We start from the raw sequence: 12,649 nt of genomic DNA, 5'->3' as shown, positions 1-12,649 counted from the left end.
CAACTTTCCATGAGCTAAACCATCAATTCCAAATTTAAGTAGTACAGTCATGTCTGGTGTCTGGTGTATAAGCAATTGTACTTTATATATAATTTTCCCCAGAAGGTTATGGTTTTTAAAAAAGTCTGTGTATATAGATACACCACTAAATCCATAAAAAAAAAAAAAGCATGAAAAGAGCGCTATTTACACTAGATTTCTGGAATGTTCCAGAGAAGTACACAATTCCTAGATAAAACTGCCTGAAAAATCCAGATGTACATTCTATTCAGTGGGTACTATTCTTTTTTTTTTTTTAGATTTTATTTCTTTCTTTTGACAGAGAGAGACATAGTGAGAGAGGGAACACAAGCAGGGGGAGTGGGAGAGGGAGAGAGAGAAGCAGGCTTCCTGCAGAGCAGGGAGCCTGACGTGGGGCTCGATCCCAGGACCCCGGGACCATGACCTGAGCTGAAGGCAGACGACTTAACGACTGAGCCACCCAGGCGCCCCATTCAATGGGTACTATTCTTAAAGCTAGTCCAATATAGGGGCGCCTGGGTGGCTCAGTTGTTAAGCGTCTGCTTTCGGCTCAGGTCATGATCCCAAGGTCCTGGGATCGAGCCCTGCGTCGGGCTCCCTGCTCCGCGGGAAGCCTGCTTCTCCCTCTCCCTCTGCCCCTGCTTGTGTTCCCTCTCTCGCTGTCTCTCTCTGTCAAATAAATAAATAAATAATTTTTAAAAAACAACAGGAAACTAGTCCAATATATACGTACGATAACTTGGCTGCTACAGGTCCTGTTTTAGAAAAGTTATATTCAACTCACTATCTGGGATGTCAGTAGTGACAAAAATTTTGTCTATTAAAAGGAGTTTTTCCTGGGAATTTAAATGGAAGCTTTCAGAATTTAAGCTTCTATTATCATGGGTTTGTAATCTGTAGGGGAAAAAAAATCCCACAGAAAACAAATCTGATTATTTCACACTGAGAAAACAAAAGGATTTCTGAGCACTCACTCTCTGCCCTCCCAGGTAGCCAACAAAGCAGGAAGTGAACCAGGTACCAGCACGGAGAGGGAACGCAATGCAGTAGGCACACGTGAGTGGGTGCCGAGGGCACCACTGCATGCACAGGCACCGGCGGGTGCCCGGCCTCTTCCAGCTCTGCGGCAGCCGCAGTGGGCTGCAGTCCACCATGGAGCGCTGGGCGGAAATGCCGCTGGGTGAGGAGTCCAGCAGGACAGCACAGGGGAGTGCAACAGAGGCATGTGTAGAAACAGGCTCCTCATGAGAGGTTCTGAAGGAACTCTGGACACATCTCCCAGGGGTCAGAAACAGAATGAAAGACCCACAGATAAAAGGATCTCACAAGTACATGTACAATTACCCACAGAATTCAAGGGGAGATGTAAGTTTCAAAAAAAGAAAACAAGCCAAAGCCTTAGACCATAATAAAGGAATCCAATCCTGATAGGTGGATTTAAATGGTAGGTAGTGAGGTGTTGCATTTTCTCAAATTTACACAAGTAGTAAGTTTGAAATACTGTGACTTATTGGAATTATGGTTATCAGCATCCAGATGTAAATCAGTCTCCTTTCAAAAAGCCCTACTTTAAAAATGAAGGTTCTGGGGGCGCCTGGGTGGCTCAGATGGTTAAAGCGTCTGCCTTCGGCTCAGGTCATGATCCCGGGGTCCTGGGATCGAGCCCCACATCGGGCTCCTGGCTCGGCGGGGAGCCTGCTTCTCCCTCTCCCTCTGCCTCTCTCCCGGCTCATGCTCTCTCTCTCTCTCTCTCTATCTCTGCGTCTCAGATGAATAAATAAAATCTTTAAAAAAATTAAAAAAAAAAAAAAATGAAGGTTCTGGGGCGCTTGGGTGGCTCAGTCGGTTAAGTGTCTGACTCTTGATCTCAACTCAGGTCTTGATCTCAGGGTTGTGAGTTCAAGCCTCATGTTGGGATCCAGGCTGGGCGTGGAGCCTACTTAAAAAAAAATAATAATAAAATAAAATAAAATAAAATAAAATAAAATAAAATAAAATGAAGGTTCTACTATCCTAATTTTCATGTTTATCTCTACAAAAATCTAGTACTCTAGAGTATAATCTTACCCTTTTTTTCAGTTTTTTTCCTTGTGCTCTATAGCTCATTTTTATTTTTTTAATAATCTTATCCTCCTTGACACTATCTATTGGAGGAATTTCTGAAAGTCGTACCATTACAGGACCATGAAAGGCTGTGAAAAGATATTCACACCAATCATACCCTCAGCTTGAACAGTGCCTGGGACATAATCCTTAGTACACGCTTGTGACTACTTACTTGAATAGAGAAAAAACCACTGTCATCCATATTTCCAGAAGGCTGCTGTTTAATTTAGATAGGTAGTTGAGGCGGGAGTTGAGGGTGGGGAGAAAAGGATAAAAACTGTCATTAGTGTGCATATTTAAAATAACATCTTGTGCGTTCCCATTTATACAGTCAAGAGCACAGTTATAATTAGCAAGTCAGAGCCCCATAGGAAGAATGGTGCATCCTTTATCTAAACAGTACCCACATTTATTTATTTATTTATTTATTTATTTATTTATTTATTTATTTATTTATTTATTTATTTTTAAACAGTACCCACATTTAAAAAAAAACATTTACGGCGCCTGGGTGGCTCAGCTGGTTAAGCGACTGCCTTCGGCTCAGGTCATGATCCTGGAGTCCTGGGATTGAGTCCCGCATCGGGCTCCCTGCTGAGCCCTCAGACCCTCCCGCCTCTCATGTGCTCTCTCTCTCTCTCATTCTCGCTCTCTCAAATAAATAAATAAAATCTTAAAAAAAAAAACAAACCATGATTTAGTGAGTTTAAAATCAGTACCTGTAAAAATGTGCGATAGTCTTCACTAGTAACTCCTCCTTCTGCCATTCTCATCCTTTCCTCTTCATCTAGCTGATGTGCAATTGAAGATAATTCCACAGGGCTAAAATATTCTCCTTGCAATAGATTATTCAAGCAATGTTGAGCACAAAGTGAGCCTTCTTGCTAATATTTCCAAAAGAAAAAATTCAAATGTGACTCGTTAAATGGATTTGTACAGTAGCTTCCTCTAAAGAGGAATTTAATCATTAACTTAATGCAGCCAAACGGAACCTTTTTGGTTTTAGATAAGCATGATTAACGTAAGTGCGTGAGTTTTTATTTGTTAACACTTATTTTATAATTTTACCACTAATGGAACTACAATTATTTAGTTCTATGATCAAAAGCTTAAGAATGATTTATATTAAACAAATATCATTTTCTATCAGATAAGCCAAATTTCACACTTTACTAGAAACTACTCTATAAAAAACATTAGCACTTCTCATTTTCAGTACCTAAAATACATACATCTTTGGAGGTTCCATGGCAAATTAAAAATGCTGAAATGGAAATTTTAACCCCTAGAGCATTTGTATTCTTTTAACAAGACAATCTACTCAATCTAAATGCTTACTCAAGGAATTTGAAATCAATGAACAAAAGAATCTCAAGAACAGATACAGGTAAGAAAGATCCCATTTGACGTTAATGAAGACTTGGAGCTAAGAAAGCCAAGGTTCTCTTCCGGAAACTCAGCACAAAATGTGTATGTAGTACAGTACAATGAGAAAAACTTCCAAAAACCACCCCTGGAGCTCATTTCCAGACAAGCCAGCAAGGAGAGCTGCATCCGAGCAACCATGGGATCACTGAATCACTAGCTTCCTATGTGGGGGGTGGAGGGAGTACAATTTCCCATGGGCCCCAGGGTTTTCAAGTGCTGGGCAGCTGGCTCTCACACAACTGGTACCCCAAATCTAAATCCAAGCTGCCTGGCACTGAGCAGTCTGCCTATCACCCTGCTCCCCACAACAATGCCCCTTTCCCACGCCTGCCTTATAAAAAGGGAGATTCACTGGCAGATGAGCTCCCTTCCTGTGAACACAGACCCCTCTGCAGGATGATGGCAGAAGATGAGAACACTTTTCTTCTGCTAACCCTGGCCCTCTAAGTTCTCCTTTCCCCCAGTTTCCATGCCTCAATCCAGCCTGTCTTACCTTGTGCAATTTGTTCTGAGCTATGTTACTCAACTGATGGTGACCCCAAAGAGCAATACCTGGCAAGACACATATTTTTCCTGATGAATTAATTTTCTAGCAACAAAATTCAGCTTCTGAAAATGATACAGGGTATATGTACACAACAAATAGGAAGGGAGCACTGAGTCTGAGTGTGAGACAGGGGACTGAGATAAGCTCATCTTCACATTTTGGTACAGAATAAGTAGCCTGAAGCTGAAGACACAATCTCTCCCTCAAGTCACAGCCACATAGTGAGAGAGAACTTGTCTCTATCTTTTTTCCTTCTACTGTATTCCCACTGCCAGAAAGCAACTCCCTCTGAACAATACAATGTGAACTGAAGGGACACACAGACATCCTACTAATATCCTCCTGAAAAATGGGCAAGACAAACAAGTATTCACAAGAAGATAGTCAAATGGCTAAAAAACACAAAAAGATGCTCCACTTCATTAACCATCAGGGAATGATATATTAAAACCACAATATGTTATTCCTACACACTCTGCAAAATGGCTAAAGTGTTAGAGTTTAGAGACATTAAAACTACCGTATACTACTTGTAGTCATGTAAATTAGTACAACCACTCTGGAAAACTCTTTGGAGTATCTACTAAAGCTTAACATATACCAACCCTATGATCTAGCAATTCCACTACTAGGCGCATAATGCCAACAACAGAAAAGTCATCATACATTCATCAAAAGACATCTATAAAAATGTTCACAGAAGCACTGTTCATAATGTTCCCAACCTAAATCACCCAGATGCCCATCACAGTAGACTAGGTAAACTGTGTTATATTCACAAGGGAATGCTATATGACAATGAGAATGAATTAACTACAACTATCTGCAACAATATGGATGAATCAACATTAAAGAAGACAAACTCAGGGGGCACCTGGGTGGCTCAGTTGGTTAAGTGTCCGACTCTTGATTTCAGCTCAGGTCATGATCTCAGGGTCATGGGATCGAGCCCTACACTGGGCTCCACGCTCAGCAGAGTCTGCTTGAGATTCTCTCTCCCTCTCCCTCTGCCCCCCCCCTTGCTCGCTCGCTGTAAATAAATAAAATCTTAAAAAAAAAAGAGAGAGACAGACTCAAGAGAGTACACATTATATGATTCTATTTACAAAAGCTCAAAAACAGGCAAAACTAAACTCCGATGTTAGAATTCAGGATAGTGATTACCCTTGCAGGGGTGAAGGTACGGAAGAGAGTGTCTGGAAGAGGGCCTAAGGGGAGCTTATAGAATGCAGGTAAATGTTTTGTTACCTGATCTAAGAATTATTTACACATGTGTGTTCACTTTGTGAGACCCCACTGAGCTGTACTCTGATGATCTGTGTGCCCCTAACATGTGACTGTTACACGTAAAAAAATTCAAATAACAACAAAAAGACCTCTTAGCTATTTCACATTATCAAGAGCTACCAACTATGGTGACCAGACACTGGATTTTCTGGTAACAATTCTAATGCAAATTTTCTGTCTGGCTGTCAGGCTACATGCCTCAACTTGGTACTCTCAAACTACTCACATTTAATACATAGATTGAAATTGTGAATCCAACTATTTGTTTAAAAATTCTCTCTATAAAAAACTCTGAAGAAAGTCTCTATAAAAAAGCTTTGAAATACAAAAAAAATGAGCACTTAAAATCAAACCTTGTCTAAGTAAAACTGTACTGCTATAGGAAATATCAAGTTCTGTACTTCTAATATGACTTAATGGAAGAAAAGAACAAATTGTTCAGTCCAAATTTAAAATCATTTTTTAAAGTCACAAGATGAATCAAATTCTATATGAACCAAAAAAATTTGTACAAGGGCCCCACCTAAGATTATGCATTCCCTGCACCCAACTTATCCCCACCCTCCTCTTTCTCACGGAGCTTTAACCAAAGTTGGATAGACGTTTATCTATGCCATAGTCAAATTTCAGCAGTATTGAAATTCCATGATTTCAGGCCCAGACTTATTGTGTTGGGATCAGAGGATGAACAAACTGTAGGTTCAGCTTTACCAAGATATTTTATTTTACTTTTATAAAGCTTTTCTTTATTTATTTGAGAGAGAGAGAGAAAGCACAGGGCAGAGGCAGAGGGAGAAGCAGACTCCCTGCCAAGCAGGGAGCCCCACGCAGGGCTCGATCCCAGGACCCTGAGATGATGACCTGAGCCGAAGGCAGACGCTTAACCAACTGGGCCACCCAGGTGCCCCTACCAAGATATTTTATAAAACCACAAATGGTAACTGTAACCACATCATTCCCTCACTGTCCCCAAAGTCTTTAGGACCAACCTGCAACTAGTTCAAATTCCCAGAAATACTACTGATTACAACAGGTTACAACGGAAACCAGGCATAAACCTAAGAGTGTGTGCTCAGAAATGGTCTAACCTAAAGGACCACACAATCAACCTAGCAGATCCTCATCTCATCTCAGTGATGATAAGGTCTCACCCCCTATTATGAGGTTCAGCAAACACATCTGAATAACAATAACCAGCATGTCTATATTGCTGGCCAGGAAGCATTCCAAGTGCTTAAAACCGAGGTAGACACTTTATTATCCTCACACCACAGAGCAGGAAACTGGAGCAGAGAGACAGAATAAGTAACTTGCCCAAGATCATATGGGTAGTAAATGGCAGAGCTGGGATTCAAAGCCAGGCAGAAGTTTCATGTCTGTGACATTACTACTTCCTCAGGGCACTCATTTGGAATTTGGTTATTCCTAAACCTCAAATATCCTAAAGACAATTAGAAACCAACAGTCACCAAAGGGCAAAGTGAATATCACAGTCAAAGCTCAGCATCTTTTTCCATTAATTTTAAACACAATCCCAACAAGTCTGATTATCATTCTCAGTGCATATTACATTAAAAATACCAATTGATGGGGCGCCTGGGTGGCTCAGTCGTTAAGCGTCTGCCTTCGGCTCAGGTCATGATCCCCGGGGCCTGGGATGGAGCCCCACATCGGGCTCCCTGCTCAGCGGGAAGCCGGCTTCTCCCTCTCCCACTCCCCCTGCTTGTGTTCCCTCTCTTGCTGTGTCTCTGTCAAATAAATAAATAAAATCTTAAAAAAAAAAATACCAATTGAGATAGCACAGTGACTGTACCAAGAGCAGGCAGCAACAGAAATGGTAACAAAAATGACAAAAAGCAGATACCAGAACCAAAACAAAAAACAAAACACCCAGCAGTTAGTGGCCATTTAGTATTAGGATTTAAGTTAGGGGTTGGCAAACTCTAGCCTATACGCCAAATACAACCTGCTCCAGTAGCTAAGAATGGTTTTTATGATTTTATTTTTTAAAGATGTTTTTATTTATTTTAGAGAGAGCAAGCACGCATGTAAGAGGGGAGGAGGGGTGGGAGGAGAGCCAGAAAGAACCTGAAGCAGACTCCATGCTCAGTATGAAGCCCCATGTGCAGCTGGACCCCACAACCCCTGAGATCCTGACCTGAGCTGAAACCAAGAGCGAGATGCTCAACTGACTGAGCTACCCAGGCGCCCTGGTTTTTATGATTTTAGATGGTTGGGTAACACACCCATACACACATACAAACAAGAATACATGAGAGACCATATATTACCTGCAAAGCCTAAAATATTTACAGAAAAATTATTTACTTTAATAAATAGCACCATACACATCTTAGAAGCTCAAGAAACTCTCAATTCAATAAAATATTTATTGAGCAATTACTATGTGCCAGGCACTATCTTAGGCACTGGGGACAGATCACCAAACAACTGTTAAGTTTACATTCTAACTTAAAAAAGGGCACTCAAAGTGATAACTCTAAGAACGGGGAAACCCAACATCCCAAGAGGAAGTAGTTGCAAGGCCTGTTGTAGGTAGGTATCTCTCCATACACAGCTTCCTTAGAACCAAAGCTGGTTCTCTGGCTCTAGCAAAGGTTAAATGTGTGTGGCAGAGGGGAAGGGAGTGTGCTAGAAAATAGCTTATTACACTAAAACATTCCCAGAATGGGCTATATATGAGATCAACAATGGGCCCTATGGTTACAGGTGCTTTCCATTCTTGAAATATGCCCAAAAAATCTTACCAGCCTCATCTATAAAGTACATTTAAGCTGATGACAAAGGTAAATTGTGGGTGCCTGGGTGGCTCAGTTGGTTAAGCGACTGCCTTTGGCTCAGGTCATGATCCTGGAGTCCCAGGATCGAGTCCCGCATCCGGCTCCCTGCTCAGCAGGGAGTCTGCTTCTCCCTCTGACCCTCCCCCCTCACGTGCGCGCTCTCTCTCTCTCTCTCAAATAAGTAAATAAAATCTTAAAAAAAAAAGGTAAATTGTTCTTATTTATTTGACAGAGAGAGACACAGCAAGAGAGGGAACAGAAGCAGGGGGAGTGGGAGAGAAAGAAGCAGGCTTCCCGCTGAGCAGGGAGCCCGATGCGGGGCTCGAACCCAGGACCCTGGGATCCTGACCTGAGCCGAAGGCAGATGCTTAACGACTGAGCCACCCAGGCGCCCCGGTAAATTGTACTTAAGTATCTTTAAGCCTAGTGACTGATGCTGAAGGTGACTTTTTTTTTTTTTTTTAAGAATTTATTTATTTGTCAAAGGGAGAGCGGGAGCCCCATGCGGGACTCGCTCCCAGGACCCCGGGATCATGACCCAAGCTGAAGGCAGACGCGCAACCGACCCGGCCACCCAGGCATCCCTGATAGTGACTTCTTTCAGAAAGTACACCTTTATGAGGCTAACACCCAGCTTCTTTTGATCCAGTGGTTCAGTCGTTACCTTCACTGAAATCTATCCAAATAGAGCCCCATATCCGCCAATCAGTATTTATAAAAATATATTATATGAATCTCAAGAGGTGGTGTGGAAATGTTTAAAGTCTTCCATCTGAAACATCTGGCCCTACACTAAAGCTTTTGAAAATTAGTAATAAAAATACGTATATGTAGGGGTCTCTTCATCCAGTCTCCTTAGCCAAGCAACTGAATTTCTCTTGTCCAAGATTCATTAATCATGTCAATCAAATCAAAAGATTAGTGGTAGTTACCACTAATCTTTTGATTTGATTGACATGATTAATACCACTGAGTCCTTCCCCACACATAAAAACTGGTCTACTGCAGGGCCACAACGTGTTAAAATGTTTTCTATAAAGAAAAGCATTCCATTTAACAATTTGTTTAGATTTATACTGTGCCTCTTTTGTCTTTGATGGTTTTGACTTGTGTTAATTTTTAAATGGATAAGTGATCGTTTACAAGTATTTAACAAAACAAAATCCCTTTGCTCCTACTAAATAATAGCCTCACCAGCAACCCTTTCCAAACATGAAACTATTGGGAAACAACATATCATGTGCCAAAGTTGTCCTGAGGAAGGTATCACTCACACCCAAACAACTTGCTGATGTATGTGAGAAAAGACGAGGGAGTTTCTCCACATGCCACAAACAGCATCTTCAAGTGCGTGGTCATCCAAGAATAAAAGACAAACACTAGGCGGACAACAACACAATTATTCCAGTCCACCCCTAATAAACGAGCCGGCCTCCCTATCCGGAAAGATGCAACTACCAAAAGAAACGAAACCTAAACATCCCGTAACAAAAACTCTTGCGACGACTTCCCTATTTAGGGACGCGGAGGATTTCCTACCTCACTTCCCTAAGTGTCAGGCCCTACATGGGACGAGCCAGGGACCCCGCCCTCGGGAGGCTCCTGGACCTAGGGCAGGAGGACAAGAACACAACCCCAGAGATCCAAGTGCATGGGAGGTTCCAATATAGAATTGAGGAGCCCAGAGAAGGAAAAGTTAATTCTGTCGGGAGTAGGACTGGGGGAGTGGGGTGGAGTTGGGAAGGGTCGAGGGACTTGTCCAAGAGATGACTAGCTAGACACCGAGGGAGAGCGGAGAAGGGACTGGAGAACGAATCCCACGGAAAGTGGAGGGCAAGCGCAGAAGCTAGCCCATTCGGTGCCACTCTTCTCCCGTGCCCCATGGCGCCCCCGGCCCTGCTTCACTCCCTCCCAGCTCCGCGGGGCCCCCGGCCAGGGACTCCTCCGGCACCCGCCTCCGGGGCACAGGGTGCTGTGGGGGCGTTGGTGAAGCTCCCCGCCCTATGAAGCTCCTCCGCCCGGCGAGACTGGGATGGGGGCGACTCGGGCCCCCGCCAGCGCTCCCGGAAGAGGAGGTACCGCGCCCCACCGCAGCCACCGCACCGCAGACAGCTCCCCACCGAAGGCGGACACTCACTTTCTCGTGGAAGATGGACTCCATGTTTATTTGTCTGGAGCCAACGGCCCCCACGCCGAACCACCCCCCCTCCAGCCCCGCCCCTCCGCCCCGCCCCTCCTCCCACCCTGCCCCGCCCCGCCTCGAGCCGCCCCTGCCCACGTGCCTCGTACAGACCAATCATCCCCGAGGATATGAATCACGTGGAACGAAGAGCGAGTGAACGCCGGGGCGGTAAATGCGAGCACACGTGACCTTTGTAGCGCGTCCTCCCGTATCCCTTTATTTGGCCGGCTGGGGGTGTTGCAGCGCCACCTACGGTCTGGAGGAACTTCTCTGCTTCCCACCCATTGCTATGGATTTTTAGGCTATTAACGGGTCTGGATAAAGAACGCCTGGGTTCTATGTTTTTTTATGTTTTCCATTTTGTACTTTCTGCTTATCATATCTGCATATAATTATTTAATATCTTTCTCCTCTTTCCCCACTGAAAGCCTGATTAAGAAAAAGATATCACTGTATCCCCCAACACCTAGCACTTGTGTAAAAATGTAATTAATATTTATAAAGAGCTTACTGTAGGGTAGGCTTTCTTTTTGAACTACTTTGCATATATTAAAGAATTTAATACAACAACCTTTGATGTAGGTGTTGTTATGATCCCTATTTTACACATGAGGACACTGATGCACAGGGAGGTTAAGAAAAGAACCGTCTCCAAGGTCAACTAGTGAGTTGCCCTTGCTGGGGTCTAAATCCAGACACCTTGTTACTAAGAGTCTGCATTCTGACCCTGAAGAGGAAACATGACTTGGGGGAACTGAAAAGTCCAGTAAAGTGGGGGAAGGGATTTGATGAAGCTGGAGGAGTAGGAAAGAAGCAGATTTTGCACCTTGAAATTAGGTTAAGGAAGGTACGCTTTTTAAAGACAGCTGGGGAGTTATATAAAAATTTTTAAAGAAGAGACGCTCAGATTTGCATTTTATAAAGATCACTCTAGTTGCAGAAAAAAGCTGATGCTGTGGAATCTTGGGAGAGATGATGGTGTTTGGGCAAGAATAATGACCTGCAGTGGAGAGGAGACTGTTTTGAGAGATGATTAATAAATGGGGAGACTCAACAGAACTTGGTGAGAGTGGGGAGTGAGGAACACAGAAATGTTAGGGATGATGTCTGGGTTTCTGCCCTAGGCAGCCACTGTGGCAGGAATAGTATTCACTAAGATAGGGAATAGTGGAGGAAGGGGCAAGGTTTGGGGAATACCTATGATATGTAAGACAAGTAATGAGTGGAGGTTATCTATCATCTATCTATCTATCTATCTATCATCTATCTATCTATCTATCTAAATGGTCTGGAGTTCAGAGGCTTGGTTTTGCTGTAGAATGGGGAGTTATTCACAGGAGTGAGTAAAATCATCTAGGGGAAAAGGAAGAGATTGAAAAGAGGATCTAGAGTAGAACCCTGAGGGTAGAGAAGGAATAGCCAAGGAGAAGAGAGGAAAAGCAGGAGAGTGAAATCATCAAAGCCCTGAGAAGGGAATGTTTCAAGAATCAGTGTTGGTTGCTGCCAAGAAGTCCAGCAACATAAGGACTTACAAGAGTCCACTAAATTGTGTTGCTATGGAGACCATTGGGGACATTGGTGAGTGCAGGCTCAGAGGAACAGAAGGGGCAGCAGGTGGTAAGGAAATGGAGAGTACCAGTGCCGACCAGGTGCTCAAGGGTAGGATTTAGTTACCCTTTTCTGAATGCCCCTGTGTGCACAGTCCACACTCCTGCATTGGGGAAACAGTCCATGCATGTTCTTAAGGAACTGTGGCCTAAATGGGAAACAAATCACGGTCTCATGAAGTGAAAAAATATGCAAACCATTTTTTCCTGATTTATTTTTAAAGAAAGTGTGTGTGTACAGAAACACGTATCTATTTTTTGTTGTTTTTCGTATACACTACAAATCTCTGGAGGAATATACAGGAAACCCAGAGGTTATGTATGTGTTTGAGATGGGAAGGGAACTAGGCAAATAGGAGACAGGGATGGGAAGGAGACTTTTCACAGTATACAGTTTTATTCTTGATTTTTAAACTAATGGATTAGTTATTCAGAAAAAAAAGTGCTTGTATTCATTTCCTATGGCTGCTGCAGCAAATCATCACAAACTTGGTGGCTAAAAACAGAAATTTATTCTGTTCTTGAGACCAGAAGTCTGAAGCCAAGGTGTCAGCAGGGCCATGCTCGATGGTCACAGGGAGAATCCTTTCCTCACTTCTTCCAGCTTCTAGAAGCTCCTGGCATTAGTTGGCTTGTGGTTGCAGAACTCCAACCTTGGCTTTGGTTTTCA

At 43.1% G+C, this 12,649-nt stretch overlaps 1 protein-coding gene across 5 annotated transcripts in view; it reads right to left on the bottom strand.

Moving 5' to 3' along the window:
- ATXN3 (ataxin 3) overlaps window positions 1–10,396 on the bottom strand; it is a 38,237-nt gene extending 27,841 nt beyond the window's left edge. For 3 of the 5 annotated variants that reach the window (XM_028098396.2, XM_028098410.2, XM_028098417.2), the window contains exons 1-3: window positions 10,328–10,396; window positions 2,847–3,011; window positions 2,300–2,344 (exon numbers count right to left, since the gene is read on the bottom strand). In XM_028098396.2, the coding sequence (XP_027954197.1) occupies window positions 2,300–2,344; window positions 2,847–3,011; window positions 10,328–10,351 (234 nt within the window). In that variant the 5' untranslated portion in view covers window positions 10,352–10,396. Of the gene's footprint in view, window positions 1–995; window positions 1,783–2,299; window positions 2,345–2,846; window positions 3,012–10,327 lie in introns of those variants that run through there. The other 2 variants (XM_028098403.2, XM_028098425.2) reach the window with 2 other exon arrangements.
- Window positions 10,397–12,649: the final 2,253 nt, after the last annotated feature.

Source organism: Eumetopias jubatus, unplaced genomic scaffold, assembly GCF_037043125.1.
Source record: "Eumetopias jubatus isolate StellerSeaLion01/CBP00866 unplaced genomic scaffold, mEumJub1_p1.0 scaffold_7, whole genome shotgun sequence".
NCBI classification, from domain to species: Eukaryota; Metazoa; Chordata; class Mammalia; order Carnivora; family Otariidae; genus Eumetopias; species Eumetopias jubatus.
Note: the sequence above shows the minus strand (reverse complement) of the source record. Positions and strands in the feature narration are given on the sequence as shown.